The 20,107-nt window shown below is 34.3% G+C and overlaps 2 protein-coding genes across 2 annotated transcripts; one reads left to right on the forward strand and one right to left on the reverse strand.

Moving 5' to 3' along the window:
* Positions 1 to 6,631: 6,631 nt before the first annotated feature.
* On the forward strand, positions 6,632 to 8,349 carry LOC108466914 (uncharacterized). The gene is made up of 3 exons (XM_017767289.2): positions 6,632 to 6,939; positions 7,650 to 7,708; positions 7,792 to 8,349. Exons 1-3 carry the CDS (start codon positions 6,820 to 6,822, stop codon positions 8,144 to 8,146), a joined length of 534 nt encoding a protein of 177 aa, XP_017622778.1. The 5' UTR covers positions 6,632 to 6,819; the 3' UTR covers positions 8,147 to 8,349.
* Positions 8,350 to 12,524: 4,175 nt separating this feature from the next.
* On the reverse strand, positions 12,525 to 15,203 carry LOC108467935 (ER membrane protein complex subunit 7 homolog). Its single transcript, XM_017768768.2, has 7 exons — positions 15,033 to 15,203; positions 14,728 to 14,774; positions 14,123 to 14,231; positions 13,773 to 13,836; positions 13,559 to 13,675; positions 13,358 to 13,466; positions 12,525 to 12,951 (listed from the first exon to the last, which is right to left on the reverse strand). Exons 1-7 carry the CDS (start codon positions 15,095 to 15,097, stop codon positions 12,860 to 12,862), a joined length of 603 nt encoding a protein of 200 aa, XP_017624257.1. The 5' UTR covers positions 15,098 to 15,203; the 3' UTR covers positions 12,525 to 12,859.
* Positions 15,204 to 20,107: the final 4,904 nt, after the last annotated feature.

Raw genomic sequence — 20,107 nt, forward strand, 5'->3', positions numbered from 1 at the left:
TCGGGTAATAGGGATAGAGGACGTAGCAGGCATAGTTCTTACCGCTTTTTGAAGGGCATCGGCGATTATTCTAAAGACTTCAGTATTATCACTTCCAACATTCAGTTGATTTCCTACTGGATTCACACTTGGAGTTGCAGACTCCGATTCATTCACATTATACGGTTCATCATCCTCACTATACATCTCTTAATCAGTATCCTCAATGCTTTTATCAGACATTCTTAATGCTATAAAACAAAAATATTCAATAAACATATCAGCATCCAATCCCAACTCAAATTTGACTCAGTAAGGCATATACCTCTAGATTCACATTGACATTCGATTTAGTCCTAGAATAGACTAAACCTAATTAGCTCTGATACCAATCAAGCTTGTAACGTCCCCTACCCGAGACCGTCGCCAGAGTCGAGCAGGAGACATTACAAAACTTATCTTAACACTTAAACAATTTTTGTAGTAAACTATCCATCTGCGTCACGGTCGCTAAAAAAATCATATTTCGAGTTACAAAACTCGAAATCTAATTCCATAAATTTTCCCTGAAACTAGACTCATATATATACTTACTAATTTTTTTCTAGAATTTTTGGTCAGGCCAATTAGTACAGTTTATTAGAAAAAGTCTCCCCTGTTTTAGGGTTCGGCTACTCTGACCCTTGTGCACTACGAATCAAATTTCTTCCTGTACAGAAATCCAATGACTATGCCATTTGTTTCAATTAAAAATAGACTCAATAAGGAATCCATACAAATAAAGTTTGAGTCCTAATTCTTAATACACAATTTATGGTGAATTTATAAATTCAAATTAGGGAATCCAGAAATTGCTCTAACCCTGTTTCACCAAAACATAAATATCTCATAAAATACAACTCTTTTACCTATTTTGTTTCTTCCATATAAAAATAGATTCATTAAGCTTCAATTACATATTTTATTCATCATCTAATTCACTTTTTAATATTTTTGGTATATTTTCAAAGTTGGACTACTGTTACTGTCCAAATCTGTTTTAGTATAAAATGTTGATAACTAAGTTTATAACATCTTCATTTCTTCTCTCTACAATATTTACCAACACTTCCTCTTATTACTCTTCACTAACATATCAAAACATACCATACTTAAGGATTTGGTAACATTTACAAAACATACCAAAATATCACTTAACAACTTAGATACTTTCAAAATGACCAAAAAGACATCCTAGGTACAATGCCATTTTCCAAAAAGATAGAAACTGCAACAATTTGAGTTCGGGATCGGCTTGTATCTTGAGTCATTATACTTTCGTACCTAGCACGTGTAACGAAAACAAACCGTCGCTGAGAATACTCTCAGTGGTATTTCTATAAACAATAGCTTAATCAACTTTAAAACATGGTAATTCAAACACATTATTGCTATTATTCAATATCAATCAAGATTTTAATAATCTTTACTTTATTTACCCTTATTAACATAACTTGGACAATCGACGGATACACGGATCCAACCCACACTCTGGGATAAGCACATAGTGCTTCATCGAATAAATCCGAACTTTAACATTATAGTACACAAAGTACTTCTTCGAACAAATCCGAAACTTTAACGAAGAGTCGACACATAGTGTCTCATCGACTCAATGTCGGAATATCCCAATACTTCCAATTCCTATGACATGTCAACTATATCCGACTAGCCCGACATTGTTAATAGGGTATTCAAAATCACATTCATTTCAATATGGTAAAAATACTTACCTCATTCACATTTTCATACAATATAAATATCAAATATAGCAATAACGATTAAGCTCGGTTTATAGAAATAAAACCACTATTTATCGAATTTAATCGATATCTTCGTTCACTTTCTCTTTTCCTTCTTTGATGACGCTCGTTTGCTACTAACAATCATACAATTAAAATCATCAATATATTAATTCATAAAACACATTTTCACTTTCTACCAAACTTTTACAAAAATTCCAATTTCATCATTTTTCCATTACTAATCTTTTTTCTTTAACTTAAGCTTCATATTCTCTTTTAATCAACTCATTAACAATTTCTAACTCATAAAATTCATTATAAAACATAAATTTTGAGCTCTATTCAACTTAGTCCCTATTTAAACCTAACTTAGAAATTCCTTTAACTAATCACTTCTAACTTCAATTTCTATCAATTTAACCCATAAAACCTCAATTTATTCAACTAAATCAATATCTAAAATTCTCTATTTTTCTTCATTTTAACCTCATACATGTAGAACTTTGAATTAGGCATCCATAAACATAAAAATCATAAGAAAATGAGCTAAAACAACTTACCAATCAAACTTTAGGGCCTTAATCCTCAAATTTCCCTTTTTATTTCTTTCTTTCTTTATTCTTTCTTTCACGTTTGCTCTCTGTTAGTCTTTCTATCTTCTTTTCTATTTTATCAATTTTACTTATTATACTATTATTAACCTATAATAAATATAAAACTAACATGTGTAATAGCTATAACATAAAATATCTTATAGCTATTACACATATATACCAACTATTACACACATTATTCAATATTAACACACACATGGCACTTAGGGTCTAATTACTAGATTAGTCCTTTTTACTTCTTTAATCTATAATTAAACTTTTATTTCTTATGCAATTTAGCCCTTTAAACTAAATTCAAGCTACTTCACTTAATTAAACACTAAATAACCATTCAACTATAATTCATAAATATTTCTAATAAATATTCATGAATAAATTTCACGGAAACAGTACTCAAGACTCAATTTTCGATACCGTAACTTTCGGTTCATTACATATCAAGAACATAAGACCATATATAAGAAAGCTCTACATTAACATCAATTCCATGCTTTTTCAATAATATTAATCTTAAAAATATATTGAAATCTAAATGTTCTTACCTTGTCTCATTGATTTCAATCTTTAACTTGTTTCTCTCTCTCCTCCAGCTTCTATTTCTTGAATCTAACTTCGTATTCTAGCTTCCCATAGTCTCATTGTGATATTTCTCTCTTGATGGCTATGGAAATTCTTTCGATTTTTAGGTGAAAATGGTGAATTTTTAGCAAAAGGACCAAATTGTAAAGAAAGCAAAACTTTATTTCTTTATTTCTCTCTTATTCTCACATTGGTTTGCATGGGAAATATGATGAAAATTATTCATCTCTCCTTCCTTTTACACTTAATAAATAATAAAATAATAAAATATCTTATTAAAATATCTTATTAAAATATTAATAAAATAATATTTATCTAATTAATAATTATAAAATATCATCAACATCATCATTACTTTCTAGATTTCTCTCTCTTCCAATTGACCATTTTGCCCTTTGTGATATTTTAAAATTCCATAATTGAATTATCACATAATTTGGTAAAATTACGATTTAGTCCCTCATAATTCTTTTCCTATTCAATTTAGTCCTAATTCATCCATTTTCCTTAGTTTCTAGATCATTCCACCCTTAAAATATTTACACTATTAGTCTTTTAATTTTTTTATATTTACATTTTAGCCCCTCAAATTTTGAGTATTTACTTTTGTGCAACAAAACTTTTCTCACTTTTACAATTTAATCATTTCTTGAATTAATATATCATAATATACTTTCCAATGTTGACATAACTCAGAATTTTCCTTTTTGTTACTTTATTTCCTTATTTTACTATATCAAGAATAATATTTTCTTGTAAAATTTTCGAGATATTACAATATATTAGAACTCATAATACATTTAGAGAATTGTGTTTATGTTTTAAGGGTTCTTTGTTTTCGGGTTTTCGGGATTTAGTTTTTATCTCAATATTTTGTACTCTTCGTTATTTTGCCATTATAGTAAAATTATATTTACCTGTGTTTTTTATCCTATTTAGAGGGGTTTTTCACGTTAAATTTATGTGTTCAATTTTTCTATTTATTCCTCTAATTTTTTTTTACTTTGCTTAATCGGGTCGATCCTAACAATAATATTACAAAATTTCAAACTTACAACCAACGTGAATTGTATATTTTATTACTGCATGGACTATCTAATTTATTAATATGTGAAATTAGTTTTTTTTATGTAAAATTGATTTAAAAATAATAAAGAAGATAGAATCTTATACGGGTTTATAAATTATAATTTTAACCATTTTAAATTTAAATAAATAAAACTAAAACAATCAAAACTTTAATTTTAAAATTCAATTTTTTTATTTTACATATGATAAATACTTGAAATTTATTTTTTTGTCTGGCCTAAATCTAAAGACAAGTTTGCTATCCGACAAGCACAATTATTGAACAAAGCCCTACTTTGCAAACAACTGTGGAAGATCCTTACACAACCTCACACACTAGCACACTCACTGTTACTAACAAAATATTGGTCGACCACAAATTTATTACAGGTTCAGGCATGCTCAAATGATTCATGAGTATGGAAGAGCATTCTCAATTTGACGGGACATCTACCTACAGAGGGCCTTGACGTTCAGATTTGGATGGGCACAATGTTTCAATAGTTAATAACAAATTACCACTTCGACACCACCCAGACCAACAACTACTGGGGATTAAAGCCTAAGATGTTGCTGACTAGAAATGTGGATAGTGGAAAGGGGAAGTCATCCAGAACCAATTGGGCAATGTCTGGACAAGGGAGCTGAGTACTCGAGACTTTTCCATAAATACAGGATTCGACAAATATGTATGGAAACATGACTTTTTAGGGAGATTATCGGTTAAAGGGGTATACCAAATGCTACTGCTCCGTCAACAGCAACACCAAGCCTCTTTCTCTCAAAAAATAACAATCTAGTGGAAAATACCTCTTCCCTCTAAGATTCTCATTTTCTTATGGAAGTTATATTCCAACGCACTGTCATTCTCAGTCAAACTCCAAATTAGATATATTCAGTGGCAGAGCCACTAAGAGACCCAGGGGCCATGCCCCTCTTAAAATGATAGATTTTTAATTTAAATTTTTTATAATTTATAAAATTTTAAATTAGTAATAATAAAATTATACTTTACCTTCTAAAAATGATAAAATTTTTATTTAAATTTTTAAATTTTATAAAAATATATACTATTAAAATGATAAAATTATCTATTTATTATCGTAAAAGTATAAATTTAATTTTAGCCCCCCAAAATGAATTGCCACTAGTCATATTCTTATACAACTAATGTGTCCCATAAGTGAGGAAGCGCAAGAAACCTCAAATCACCTATTCCGCTCGCGCTCCATCACCAGGGCAGTGTGGTTTGCCATCCCACGGGCATTACGTTTGGAAATAAGGGCGAATGCGAACATACATGCATGAATTACAGCCTGGATACAAAACTTCCCTAATGCTCCCCCAGATTACAAAACTACCATGTTTGGGTGGTTCATCACACTCTGGTAGATATGGAAGCATAGAAACGAAATCCTATTCACCGAAGCTTCCCCAAACCCCATTGCAGTAGCCCAAAAAATACTATATTCCCATCGCAAATAGTCTCACAATTGATAAAATGCACACGTCCATTACGCCAAAATCCCACAGATTGGCCCAGTCAAGTCTCAACTACTCAACCCATAACCACATCTTCACTACTTCTCTCCCCACTCCTTTCATAATCCTCATGGCCCTAGCATACAACAACGAAATTGAAATTTGAGGGGCTGCAGTGGCACCGGAGGGTTACATCAACTAACTCGTCTTTAAGATCACACACTACAAAAGCCTTTCCACAACCCATAGCAAAAAACTCTTAACTCGCTCGATCTTACGTAAACTGCACTCCTTACGAATGCAACATGCTTGCTTCATATAACATAAGCAACAATGGAACTCAATCCTAGCAAGCAAGGCCAGGGTCCACTGGAAACTAGCACCTATCCTTGCAAACATTCAGAAGTTGGGTGCTGCACTATAAATTTCTGTTGTGCAACATCCACACCATCTCACTCATACAACACATAGATTGGCAAGACAGGTGACCACGAGACAACTTGCACAGGATTAGGTACCCTAATTAACTACTGTACTACCGCTGAATTTGTTTCTAAAAAAAAAAATTTGACCTGATGTGTTTTAATAGTATCACTTGACAACGTTGATTTTATCTTTTTAACATAGTGGGTCAATTTAAATAATGGAAGATAATTTAATATATTCTGAGCAGAGGCGGATGTAAGGGTGGGCTGGCAGTGGCCCAAGCCCCCCCCAAAATGGAAAATTTATATTTAAACCCTTAAATTTTTTTTAAATTTTAAATTAAAAAAGATAAAATTATATTTTGCCCCCCTAAAATTATAAAAATTCGATTTAATCTTTTAAAAATTATAAAAATATAGACTATAAAAAATTAAATTTTCATTCGGCCCTCCTAAAAATTTATTCTGGCTTCGCCCCTGATTCTGAGATTAAAAAAAGTTCAGGTATCAAAATGACAAAACATGTATAGTTGAGAGGCCAAATTTAGCATTAAGCCATTGAGTAAATATTCTTTTCATTAGAAATCACATAGATCATGGATAAAGACAAACCTAATAAATCGGACGGTGTGAATTCTAACTGTCATCCGTTCCCCCAAAACTGACTGTCAAATTATCTCTGACATCAAACCTTCTTTTGATATTTTCTTCTACGACCAAAGTGCTTCAGCGATACCTACTGATTATAGCATCTTCAAAACCTAACATAAAACCCTAATTCTCAATCTTTAACGTTCTCTTTCAATTGGGTTCTCTTTCCTTTTGCTACTTACCCCTCTTTTGATTTTCCGCTCCTTTCCTGTCTAAGCTCTGTCATACGCAACGAAAATGGAAATTCCACTTCCAAACGGTGTCGTGTTGGACAGTTCCGTGGGCTTTGCACTGCAAGCTATGGTTGTCGAGACCGCCATTGTTGTTACAAATTCAGTCGCTTGGTTGCTGATGATGGTACAATTTTCTTTCCTTTTTTGCCTTTTAGTTCTCCTTGGGCCACTGGTTTCTTCTGCTCTTTGTTTTATGAGGGTTCTCCCTCTCTCTCTCTCTCTTTAATTTAATGTGAAATTGACAATTTTTCTGTGAAGATTGGATTCCATTGTTCTAAAATCTCGAAGTTCGAAATTTTGCTAAATTTTTGTTCCTATTTTTTTATGCTGGGGATTTTGTTGCTTTGCCTAATAGGTTGTCTAGAATATTTAATTTTGATAGAATTTAGTAGGACTAAGTTACTCAGACTTGGGTAAGATTGTGGGATAGAGTATGCATCCTCGAATCCATGTGTCGTACATGAGTATTTAAAGAAAAATGAGGGGTCCGAGTACTAGTAGTAGTAGGATGTCAAGGAAGAACTTAATTAAGATGTTTGGTTGCATTGTTTGATTCAACCCCTTACTTTTAGGATTTAAGAACAGTTTTATTTTGTTGATTGTCTTATTTTTCTATGTGATTAGCTGTAAATGCTTGTTTGTTTCTTTGTTCTTTGCTCTAAAATACTATTTTTCACTCACGTGACAACCAAATAATTTTGAGTTCTCCTTGTCCTAAAGTTGCGTCGTCTGATTTGGCGAAATGCTTGCTTATTTATTTGTTACACATTGCTCACAAACTGCACTTGGAAGAACACTTGTTTTATCCTCAGCATGAGTTTGGTGTTTTTCCAGATGGGAACTATGCCTAATGGAATTGATGTCCTCATCAAAGAGCCCGAAGCATATGCAGGGTTAGTTGCATAAATCATTTTGCCTAACTTGTTCTTGTTCTTCTTCCATGGAATGGGGAAAACCGTTCGATTTGCTTTTGCAGGTTTCTGCTTGCTCTTCTTGCAGTGAGAAAGCCTGGTCTGGAGAACAAGGATGCTGGTGACACCGAGGATGATGACAATGATGATGAGGAAGATGAAGCAGCAGGTGATCAAGATGAAGATGCAGGTGAGGAGGAAGATGGATCAGGTGAAGACGGTGAAGATGAAGGGGATCCAGAAGATGAACCTGATGCCAATGGAGATGGGGCCAGTGGAGAAGAGGATGAAGATGATGACGACGACGACGATGACGATGATGATGATGGTGATGGCGAGGAAGGTGAAGAAGAAGAGGAAGAAGAGGAAGAAGATGAGGAAGAGGAAGAGCTTCAGCCACCAGCTAAAAAGCGAAAATGAGCTAAGATGTTTCTTGTTTAGTCTTTGCTGAGTTTGGGGGTTATGGATGTTAGAGATTGTGACAATTTGGAAATCAGACATGTTTGGTATTTCCTAACATACACTCATTGTATCATTATATAACTTCTGCTTCACTCTTCACTCATCTACTCCTTTGTATGACTTTCTCCTTTGAGGGTTAATGTATCACAACCTTTAAAACAGATTGCTCTGCTCTTTCTCCTTTGAGGTTTTGGATTAGTTTGAAAACCGTAATCTGGGTTTTTGTTCATGTAGAGGGACTGAAATGCAATCTTTTAAGCTTTATTGATTAAACTCAGGTAGGATATAAGAGCCTCATATTTAAGCATTTATTGTTCCAACTACAAACTAAATGGAATTGTTTTCAACAGGGGTCAACTATGGATCCAGAAGGAAACATAATAAAGGGAGGATCCCAGGCATAGGCGAAACTGACTGAAGCAAAACCGTTCAAAGCATTGCCGTCGATAACTTGGCAATTGTTGTCTTGTTTCTGAAAAATATTAGGATCCACAGTTTCTCGAGATTGGAATCCCTCGCAAGAAAGCGTTAGTTTATGTTGAGCGCATTTGCAGTTGTTGGTAATTGTCACTTTCCATTCAGCCATACCTGGTACCTCTGATCAGGGGCGAAGCAAGAATAAATTTTTAGGGGACGAATGAAAATTTAATTTTTTATAGTCTATATCTTTATAATTTTTAAAAGATTAAATTAAATTTTTATAATTTTAGGGGGCTTAAAGTATAATTTTACCTTTATTAATTTAAAATTTAAAAAAAAATTTAAGGGTTTAAATATAAATTTTCCATTTTGGGGGAGCCTGAGCCACTGCCAGCCCCCCTTTATCCGCCGCCTCTGCCTCTACTCCTGTTCTCACTGTACCAACAATGATGTCGTTCAAGGAGCAAACACAAAACCCTGCATTTATATTACCAAAGAAAAAAATGAACACCCTTGAGACCAACTAGTCTGAAACAATCTTGACCGCTACATGAACAAAATCTTGGTAACTATAGAAGACAAGGTAGCTTACCTTGGCCGACAAGACCCAGAACAAGAATTGCTACAAAACCCTACTGGAAGAAGCCATTGTTTTGATTAAGGTTTGTGATGTTGGTAGGGGTACATCTGTGTCGACTAATATAATTTTGGAGCAAGCCATGGCTTTAAATTTCATTCCTTGGCGCTGCATCTTCTATTTAATGGTTTTTTTTTTCTTTTTAAACAATTGGACCAATTGTTCAGACTTTGTTAAGATGGGAAGATTTTGCAATCTTCAATCTGTAAAGATAAGTCGACCAGTATTAAGAGCAGAAATTGCACATTGAAAGCCATTTAATTTGAGATTTTGTGGCATCTTTTATATATATACATATTGTCGAAACCATTTTTGAAAACGGGAATCGACTTTTGAAAACGAAAATTGGGAGTCGCCACCAATTCTTATTTAAGGTGTAATTGGGCCACCTTATAAAACATTTTGGTCCACGAATTTTAAGAAAACGGGTTCGGGAGTCGGTTACGTACGAGGAAGGATTAGTACCCTCGACACGCCCAAAATTGGTACTTAATCAATTAATTAGTGTCTTAAATGTCGAAAATTAAAAATTTGGACAGAGTTCAAAATGCGATCCTCCTTTTATTGGCTTTTAAAACATTTAGGTAAGTCAAGTGTGTATTAAAGACCATCTCACCTTGAGGTAAAACATTACATCCAGTGCGTTAGGACACAATATTTTTGACCCTCAAATGTGATATTGCCTTTAAAACGTGCGTTTTAGCTTTAAGAGGATATTCGAATATTCAAAACAAACAAAGAAAGCGAAACCCAGTACGTTAGGGCACGATCTTTTGAATTCTTTAAATACTGAACATTGCCTTGTTTAAAATTTCAAATGAAATGTAATAAATAAATTAAATGTATTTTTATTAAAAAGATAACTTGATAACATAAGGAATAAAACACGTGACAATAACATCTCATGAATAATCTAAAATAATAGGAAATGCAAAGAAACAACTTAGAATACATGCAATAACAACACATCATATATTATAAAAATACCACCATTTATATCCAAGGGTCAATGAATAAGAAACCAATTTTAAAAGAAGTTTCAAATAATTCACACAAATAAAATATAACAAGTTTTTAAAATAAAATAAAAAATAACAGGAAAAAGAAAATTTGGAAATATAACTATATAAACTATAAGAAAATTTTAAATAGGTAATAAATATAAGAATTTAAAAAATAAATAGGGAAAAATAAAAGAAATAATATATCAAATAGTAATGTACAAATGAATTTAAAAAAATAAATATTCTAAAGTAAATAATTTGAACGAAAGCTTGAATTGTATCAAAATAAAAAGAAGAAAAATAATATATATGTAGCGTAAATAAAATTCCAAAATAAATAATATGCATAAAAGATTAAAAGTAAGTAATATATAAAGTAATATATACACAGGAAAAGCTTAATATAAATAATACATATAGTAGTAATAATAATATATAAAGGTATTTCACATAAACAGTACATACATGAAAAAATTAATCACAAAAGTATGAAATCAAAATAATATGTTGAAACATGATTATTCTAAAAAAGAATAACTGAAACTTAATTGAGAGGAAAAAACAAAATCGAAGGGATAATTTATAAGTAAAATAAATTATTAAAACAGAATTTTAGGCTAAAATTCAATGCGCATAAATATTCGAGGTCTAAAATTGAAAATGCCCCAAATCTTAAAACACTGCACTAAAGCGGAGGGCCAAATTGAAATAGAGCGCAGGTTACAGGGATAAATTAAAATAGTTTAAGAAACTTAAACATGGCCCGATTGAAGACTAGCGCAAAGGAGGGGCCTGATTGCGCAAATTACCCATTGAAAGGTAAAATGCGCGTGGGTCCAGGCCAAAAGGCGCACTGATTCGACGAGAAAGAAGGCCACTGTTATAGCCGTGGACCAAATCCCCTGCCCGAACCTTCACATTTCCCAGGCATTCGGGTTCTAAATGACTAAGACCCAGGTAAAACCTTCTCTTTGATTATTGTTTCAAATATATTTGCATAAAACCCAATAAATAAATAAGAAAGAAAAAAAAAGAAACGTAAATATAAAGAAAAAAACCCAGAGAAGAAGAAGTAAAGTGACCTTTAGAACTTTGAATTTGATTTTTTATTGATTCCTCTTTTGTGTGTATTCTGCTATTTTCTCCAAAAGAAAAAAGATCCCTTTTACACTTTATTCGATTTGGCTTTATAGCCGATTTTTACAACCTCTTTAGCTTGTTTGCAGGTACGTGCGTGAGTGCATCACTGATGTGGCATGGTGGAGCAGCGCACGACGTGGAGGAAGCGCAAGACGTACGGTGCTGAGAGACTGCCCTGGGTTGTGGCGGCTGATGGTGTTTTTGTTTTTATTTTTTTTGGGCTGTTAGGGTTTGCTTGGGGTTTATATAATTGGGCTTGGTCTGTAATTTTGTTTTAGGTGTTTGATTTGGGCTGTGATTTGGACTTAAATGTAGGTATTTGGACTTTAATTGGCTTGGATTTGGTTTTGAGTTCCTGGTGGTTTAAGCCGGGCTGAAAATTGGGTCTACACATATATTTGTCATTATGTTCTAAATTAATATAAAAATTAGAAGGTACTTTGTATAGTGAGAGACACTACAAATTAGTAAATTTGGGCGTTATTGAGAAACCGTGAAAAAGGAAAATCAAAGTAGTCTTGAAGAAGACGACTGTGGTGAATGTGCTGCATGTAAATTGATATGGTGGGAGTAAGGGTGAGTGATTCAATTGAGTGAAAAATTTTCAAGTTAGTTGAGTCAATGAGTTGTATTTTATCATTCTATCTCATATTTCATTTTTTTCAATCAAGTTAAGTGAAATAAAAATTTTAGTCGAATATTGTTTATATTCTCAAAATCATTATTTAGGATTTTTTTAAAAATTATCCTTTTCCTTTTATTTATTCTTTGCAAGTTTGCTTAGAGTTTTTTATAATTTTAATTTTTTATGAAATTTTATAATTTTTTTTGTAATGTACTCATTTTCAATTTTGAAATTGATGACAAAAAAATATTTACACTAATTACATAAATTGTAAATTCAATTTAACTCAAATTCCAAAAATCAAATTACTTATTCAAATAGACTCAAAAATTGGATAATTTAATTTAATTAACTCAAAATTGAAGAAACAAATTGATTTTTTCGAATAGGGAGAAGAGTTACACTTGCAGGTAATGAGAGAAATTGGCAAAGATAGTGAAAGGAAAGGTTACGTGATCATAACATTTGCAAAGAGTGCACTATTTGTTTAATGGGATGATGGAACTCGTGTTATAACTAAAGCCTTATAAGCGGACTTGTTAATAGATGGATAATGTCTTAACAATAAATTTTCAACTCTTCTTTGTTTATGACATCAAAGCATCACAACAATGAATAGATGTTATGAGAAGTTAAATCCCATGATAAGTTCTGAAAATCTGCAACTATCAAGTAAAACACTACATAACCTTTGAGATGCCCCCAGGAATTCAAAAGGTATCATCCCTTCTTTCTGCAATCAAAAGATGAATATCAGGGTAGAAGACCAATCCAGCTCGACGTTTGAACTGCCCCTTGATTTTGCCAAACCATTATCTCGAAGTTCCTGCTCCTCAATCGAACACTTAATTCCTCCCACCTCCTGGTAACAAACTAGCTAAGGAGGGAACTCCCTGGTTTCTCATTTCTTCTTGTGCTCGTCTCATTTCTTCAGGATCTGTTGCAACAGACAGCAGATTGATGAAATTAGCAAAAACGAAACTCCTAGCCATCCTTTATATATATCATCTCATATGTGGAGAGGGGCAAGAGCATGTAGAAGCACATGAAAGAGAAAGTTGTATCTGTAAAACTAAGGATAAAAGGTTGCCAAAATTGTAGAATTAGAAAAGAATAAATTGTTAAAAATGTAATGTTTTGGGAAAAAAGAATAGCAGCTCAAATATTATGCATGCGATTAAAAGAATAGGTAACATAGAAGATTTTATCCTGATCGAGAAAGAACAATTGCAAGCAAGTAATTAAATAGCGTAATGTCCACAAAAATCAACTCTTTAAAATCTACTGCAAGTCGGAACTTCGAGAAAACTACCAAGTTATGAACTAATAGTAGAGTACTTTACCCATGTTTTCCACTAATTTGGGCATTAAAAACACCACCACCAGCATAAATCCCACCATGAGACCCATTGGGCTTTTCACAACCGACATTATGGAGAAAGGTTCCCTAATCTGCAATAAAGTAGGATAAACATGAAGCAAAAGAAAGATAATAACTGAAAACAAAAGGAAACATAAACACAAATAGAATAATGTTCCTTAACCTCGTAATATTGTTCATCTCTCAACGGCTCTAAAACCAATTCACTGAGACCCCTCCTGTTCTCTGTCAATGCAGCCTGTACCTTGCCTGGGTTTCTAGCACTAACATCAACTCTAACCTAAGCAAGTTCGAAAGTCATTATCCTTAATTACAAAAAGTCAAATTCATTTAATGACTACAAGTCGAGAGACTCAGGCAAGAAATAAAAATCTTACAGGAGAAAAGAAATAGCCAATAGCAGCCACTTCAATCAAATGAGTCCCTGCTGGTATGTTCTGACTGTAGGCAATTTATATTAAGGAATTCTAATACTCCAGTGTGAGGTTTACTACCACCCATTTTATAAAGTATCACATTATTTATTAACAGAAAAACAGTCTACAAAGAACAAAAGAAAAGGATAAATAACTTAAATATTTGGATTTTCAACCAGAGCTATGCATAAGAATTGCCAACAACTTCTTGGCCTAAATGGCCGGAGGTTTGTGAAGAATGGAAGCTTCGGATTCAAACCTTAGCAACCCTACCCTCAATTTTTTTTAACAATTGATAAATAGTAGGATACAATGAAAAATATCCATCAGGTCTCAGATAAGTAACAATTTGGCCACCATTGAGTATAACTTTGACATTTGACGTTTTTCCAGGCAAAGCAAACCCTTTTGTACCCAGACCTGCCAAATAAAGTGATCAATCATCTACATCAAATTAAATAAAAGATAAAATAACACAAAAGAACATGAACCTATGTTAATTTCTCAAATGTATATTCTGCACTGATGTTTAAAGATTCTATTAGATGAATTCATGTTTTCCCAAAACCTATAATGGGATTGTGTAATGATTTAAAGATCTTGCTTGTCAAAAGTCTTACACAAGTAGCCCTAATCAAAATTCAAAAAACAAATTCACAAATATCTAATAATTTATACGAAGACAGCTTTGCTTAATAAACCACCGTATATTTACACAATGGAAATCAGCATAAAGACCAATAGTATATACTTCAATTTTAAAACTGAGATAAAAACTGTCACATAAAAACACTAAATTAGAATGTAGCAAAGATCCAAAACAACCGAAATCACTAGATAACAGTATAATTTGCAAAATACCAGTACAAATCTAATCAAATACAAAAACTAAAAAAAGAGGGGAGGGGGGAATTACCTTGGGGGATCTTCACTCGACCATTGATGGTGTACCCATCCCCAGACCTGACAAAACAGGTAAATAAACAAGTTGAAAACCTAATAAAAGACCCAAATACGATAGAGCAATTAATTAAGAAACGAAACAAATTTACTTGACGTTCGGTTGAGATGAACCAGGTCACTACAGTGATAAAGTCAATAACTGAATTTCTAAATTAAATCAAAAAATCTAAACTTCAAAAGAACTCAATGGTGGTGGGTTTTTTTTTTCAAAGCGATCTAAAAAGAAAATTAGAGAGTATGAAAGAGAAGGGAGTTGACCCTGATGAAATCGTGAGTGCAGTTGAGAGAAGCGCGAGCAAAAGTAACCGTGCGATGGGTGCCATAGCAGCTGAGATTTGAGAGCTTCCACAATTGATGAAAACTAGAAAGAGTACAGAGTTCTTGGTTTTTCCAGCTTTTTAGAATTTGTTGAAGTTTTTTTTGTATGCTTCTCACTTGAATCTGGGCCTTTCATCAACGATCAGTGGGCCTTGAATTGGGCTTTTTTGGTTACGGGCTGTCTTATTTTCTGTTAATAAAACGCGGCGTTTTAAATTTTAACTAAAACGGTGAGTTTTGGGTAGAGGACAATACGGTGCGTTTTGATGAGTGGGGATGGGTAATAGTCGTTAAGTGAAATGAAGCGTTTCACGAGTACAACTATTGACATAATTCCTTGGATAGGGTAAATTGCTCTCAACTCCTGCAAACCCACACTTCTTGGTCAAATAGGTAAATTTCTTTTTTATTTCTTCGATTTTTAAGTTACTTTTGGATGACCAGATTTTATTTCTCTGAACTTTTTTCATAAGATGGTTTGTCATTATTAAGGATAGGGTATTTTTTTATAACATTGATATGAAATGAAATTGTATGATAACTTATTTTAGTTTGTCTTAGTTTGGAATATGCTAAAATTGAAATCAAATCGTCTGTCAAGGGAAATTTTCATAAACCTAGTGTCAATAGCTTGAAAGTTGAAAAGAGGTAAGTTTGCAGCAATCAGAGGGTTTTTAGGACATTCTTTTTATGTCAAGTAATCTTCTTTCATGTTACTCTGTGTGAGTGTTTTGATATAAGAATATTTCCGACATGATTATAGTGTGTAATATACATGAGCAAATCTTATTACTCTTCTCCCTTTTGATTTCTAGTGTGTAATATACATGTTTTGTTTGTAATTCTATCGATTCAGGGCAATGAAAATGTAATCTGGTGCCAGTTTTGTTTGTAAAATGTGCTTGATTCTTGTGCTTGTTGTTTTTGGAAATGTTTGCCCATTTATACTATCAAGTCAGGGTTTTGGTATTGATGATATTTCAATGTTAGGAAATGGTTGCCTCTGCTTCATATCAATTTTGGTACTTGAACACTATAAAGATAATATGCAAGTATGTCAATTATAGCTTCTGTAATTGTAATATCATTTCAAATTTTTATGTTAGGTTTATGTTTGAGCCAAATTTCATAAAATACATGATAAGTTATTATCTTTTGTGGAGTTCAATACATTGTCATTGTGGTTTATGTTCAGATTTTTATGTTAGCTCTCCATCGTTGTAACTAATGTCCTCAACTTCTTCATGGATACCTCTTAGCAATTCTACATCTTTACTGAGCAAACTTGTTAATTTCTCCATATCCAAACTCACAGCCACTTCAGCCATCACAATTTCATTCAAATCCTCAAGACTGCAAGTTTAAACAAATAACGCCAATTTGAATTTTGGGGCCAAAACAAAGACTAATCCAATATCCCTTTACCCCTCCAAACTTCGGTTCTATTACATACTAATAATTATTTTATTTTATATACGAATCCCCCAATAGTTTCTCCCAATTTCCATCTCATTTGTCTTTTCAAAATCATCAACAGGGGAAGCAAGCTAAAGCAGCCACCTCCTTCCCCTTTTTCTCCAATTTTTATCTTTATTCATCCATTATTCTCTCTCTATGTCTATGCTTTTCTTCTTCTCATAGTCTTCTCAGTGTTGCCTAAATGGCGTCTTTGAGCTTCTTTTTCCCTTCTGGTAAGTCTTTTTGGACCGGGTTTTTTGAATGGATCCTTGTAGATGACTTGATTTTCAGTACTGTCTTTCAGTTTTTCTTCATTTTCTGATATGGGTTTTCTTTTTTAATTCATTGAATTAATGTTTTGATATTCTATTTGTTGGTTCTTCTTATTATTTTCTGATGTGGGTTTGTTTTTCTTTTTTATTCCCTGCTAATTTTCTGATTTGAGTTTCTTTTAATTGGCTGTTTTTGATTGCTTTGTTTATTGTATCATGTTATTGATTGAAAAAGAAGTTTTGATTATCAATTTTAATTTTGTCTGTAACATCTCTCTAGGCTTTTTAGTAGTGAGGGCAGGGAGGAAAAATAGTTATGGATTTGTTTATTGAATGAAAATACTGTTTCCTTCCTTTCCTTACTCTCTGTTCTCTTCTCTCAACTCTTTCTCAATGGCCGGAGATGGGATTACAACTCGACTGCAAAAGGAGTTTGGCCACCTTCAATAGGAGGTTGCTAAGCTTCAAATGGAACTCCCTTCTCAATGGGACACCAAGTTGGATGGCGCTTGAAGGAGCTGAAAGATGATTTTCGGGGGAGCTCAAGCTGGAGCTGCAAGGGTTGTTTGAGCGGTATTTGGGCACTCTAACTTGTACTTCCCCTGTTGGGGCAGTTTCCAGATAAAGGAAAAGGGATCTTAGGGGGCCCTCCACCGGGGTTTCCCCCCAAGGAGACTACCAATCTCTCCTATGGTGGATTTGGGCAGTATGAACACTTCTCACTGTTCGGGTAGGATGGAATCAGTTCAAAAATCCTATACGTTAGAATGTCCCCGATTTGATAGAACAGACTTCAGAGGATGGTGGACCAAGCTGGAGCAATACTTTGAGGCTGAGGCATTACTGCTAATGTCAGAGTCAGAACGGTAATGCTGCATTTGGAGGGAAAGGGCTTGGATTGGCATCATTTCTACACTCAAAGGCAGGGAGGGTTTCACATGATGACCTGGGACTCCTATGCTCACAGTCTGCGAAAGCGCTTTGGCTTGAGTTCCTTCCAGGATCCTATGGCTGATCTCGTGTCTTTGAAGCAGCAAGGATTAGTGGACTAGTACCATGACAGTTTTGTCAGTTTACTGAATCAGCTCCACTTTCAGAGACTTATGCCTTGAGTATTTTTATCAATAACCTGAAGGCTGAGATTGACCAATACTTGCAGTTGTTTAAACCGAAGTCCTTGGTGGAAGGGTTCTGGATAGCACGGCAGGTGGAGAGCGTTCCTCCAAACGTGATCTCTTAGCAGGATGGGGAACTTTTTCTAGTGTACCCTCATTGATGCCCTCGAACTCTTTTGTGACCAAGGCTAATGTGGCAACATTTCATACGACACAAAATAATGGAACCATGGGGTCCAGTGGTCCAGTCAAGGGACCAATTTGATCCTTATCTTCAGCTAAGATTGAGGATAGAAAGAGGAAAGGATTATAGTTCTGGTGTGGAGCTAAGTACAGTTTAGGCCACAAATGTGTGAAGTCCCAACTCTACCAACAGCTGTTGGATCCCTGTTCAGATGGGAAAGGAGAAGAATTCCAAGAATGCCCTGATCAGCTCGAGGACATCACACCTGTTGAAGATGCTGCTAAAGGACCAATCCTGTCATTGCATGCTATCCAGGGGTCCTAGGGACGCAATACAATGAGGATTGCAGCATGTATTGGGGCTACTAAGGTCATCATATTGTTGGATTTCGGTAGCACCCACAATTTTATTAGTGCCAAGTTGGTTAGTCAACTCTCTTTACCAGTCAATCAGATGAACAAATTGAAAGTTACAATTGTTGATGGGGGTAGACTATCATCTTGTGGTATATGTCGAGGGTGACTTGGAGGACTCAGAGCACCAGTTTTGTCACTGCCTTTTTTGTGTTACCCTTGAAAGGCTGTGACATGGTGTTAGACATTCAATGGCTGCTTTCTTTAAGGACTATTGTGTGGGACTTTAGCTCTCTGACAATGCAACACACCTATGAAGGGGTACCTTGTATGCTGCAAGGAATTATACTAGGGACCATCCAGTTGTAGGAGGATACTCACTCCACCAAGTGTTTTCCCTAGTTGGTCATCTTAGGGGACCTTGTGCAATAGTGATGCTGCACCTATACAAGAATTTTTGTGAGTGGTCACTGTTTCCATTCTTGCTGAATTGCAAGCATTACTGGAAGATTATGCTGATGTCTTCAAGACACCTAAAGTGCTTCCTCCACCCCGCCTACAGGATAACAGGATACCACTGAAAGATGAGACTGCAGGGGTCGAAATTAAGCCCTATAGGTACCCTATTGTACAAAATAATGAAATGGAGAAGCTGATCCAGGAGATGTTGTAGGCTGGCATCATCAGGGACAACAATAGTTCCTTTGCTTCTCCCATTGTGATGGTTAAGAAAAAAATGGCAGCTAGAGGTTATGTGTGGATTATAGACAGCTGAAAAATGAAAGCGCTTTTGTAGGGAGGAGGATGATCCATGATAATATTATGGTGGCTCAGAAAATATTTCATCATTTGAGGCTAAGGAAAAAATGGAAGAAATCTTTGGTGGCGTTTAAACTGGATATGAACAAAGCATGTGACTGGGTTAAATGATTCTTTGGGCTGTCTTGGAAGAAATGAGGTTTGATTCAACTTGGATTGGATGGATCATGGAGTGTGAGCAGTGTTTCTTACACTTCGCTAATCAAATGGTAAACCAAGTAGAAGAATCAGTCCCTCTAGAGGTTTGAGATAAAGGCACCTCTTGTCTCCCTATCTTTTTCTTTTTGTTGTCGATGTTTTATCTAGGTTAATATCTAAAGAAGTGGAGTCTAGGTCGGCCCATGGGATCAGTCTTAGCAAGTCGTGTCCAATTGTTTCACACCTTTTATTTGCAGATGATTCACTACTATTCTTGGAAGCTAACCCCGTGAATTGCAAGTGAATAAAAGTAATTTTGTAGGAATATTTCTCCACTTCGGGTCAGAGGATAAACTTTGAGAAGTCTTCGATGATTTTTAGTGCCAATTCCCTTGCTTGCTTACAACAACAAATTTCTAGTATAATGCATATTTCAGTTGCTACTGATCCAGGAGTTTACTTGGGTGTGCCTGCCTTATAGGGAAACTCTAAAACTAATGCCACGGGATGTATGAGAGATAGAGTAATAAGTAAGCTCAAAGAGTGGATAAAGATGACACTTTCACCAAGGGGAAAAGAGATCTTGATTAGGGTTGTTGCTATGGCGATACCTACATATACAATGTCCTAATTTAAGTTTCCAAAGAAGAAGTGTGTTCAAATGAACTTTGCTATG

The sequence above is a fragment of the Gossypium arboreum genome, chromosome 7 (genome assembly GCF_025698485.1).
Source record: "Gossypium arboreum isolate Shixiya-1 chromosome 7, ASM2569848v2, whole genome shotgun sequence".
Lineage (NCBI taxonomy): Eukaryota > Viridiplantae > Streptophyta > Magnoliopsida > Malvales > Malvaceae > Gossypium > Gossypium arboreum.

Coding starts and splice junctions, on each gene's coding strand:
- LOC108466914 (XM_017767289.2), top strand. CDS start 6,820: ATGGAAATTCCACTTCCAAACGGTGTCGTGTTGGACAGTTCCGTGGGC. Junction 6,940..7,649: donor TCGCTTGGTTGCTGATGATG/GTACAATTTTCT, acceptor GTGTTTTTCCAG/ATGGGAACTATGCCTAATGG. Junction 7,709..7,791: donor GAGCCCGAAGCATATGCAGG/GTTAGTTGCATA, acceptor TTGCTTTTGCAG/GTTTCTGCTTGCTCTTCTTG.
- LOC108467935 (XM_017768768.2), bottom strand. CDS start 15,097: ATGGCACCCATCGCACGGTTACTTTTGCTCGCGCTTCTCTCAACTGCA. Junction 13,837..14,122: donor CCTGATGGATATTTTTCATT/GTATCCTACTAT, acceptor AATTGCCTACAG/TCAGAACATACCAGCAGGGA. Junction 12,952..13,357: donor CAAATTAGTGGAAAACATGG/GTAAAGTACTCT, acceptor CTGTTGCAACAG/ATCCTGAAGAAATGAGACGA.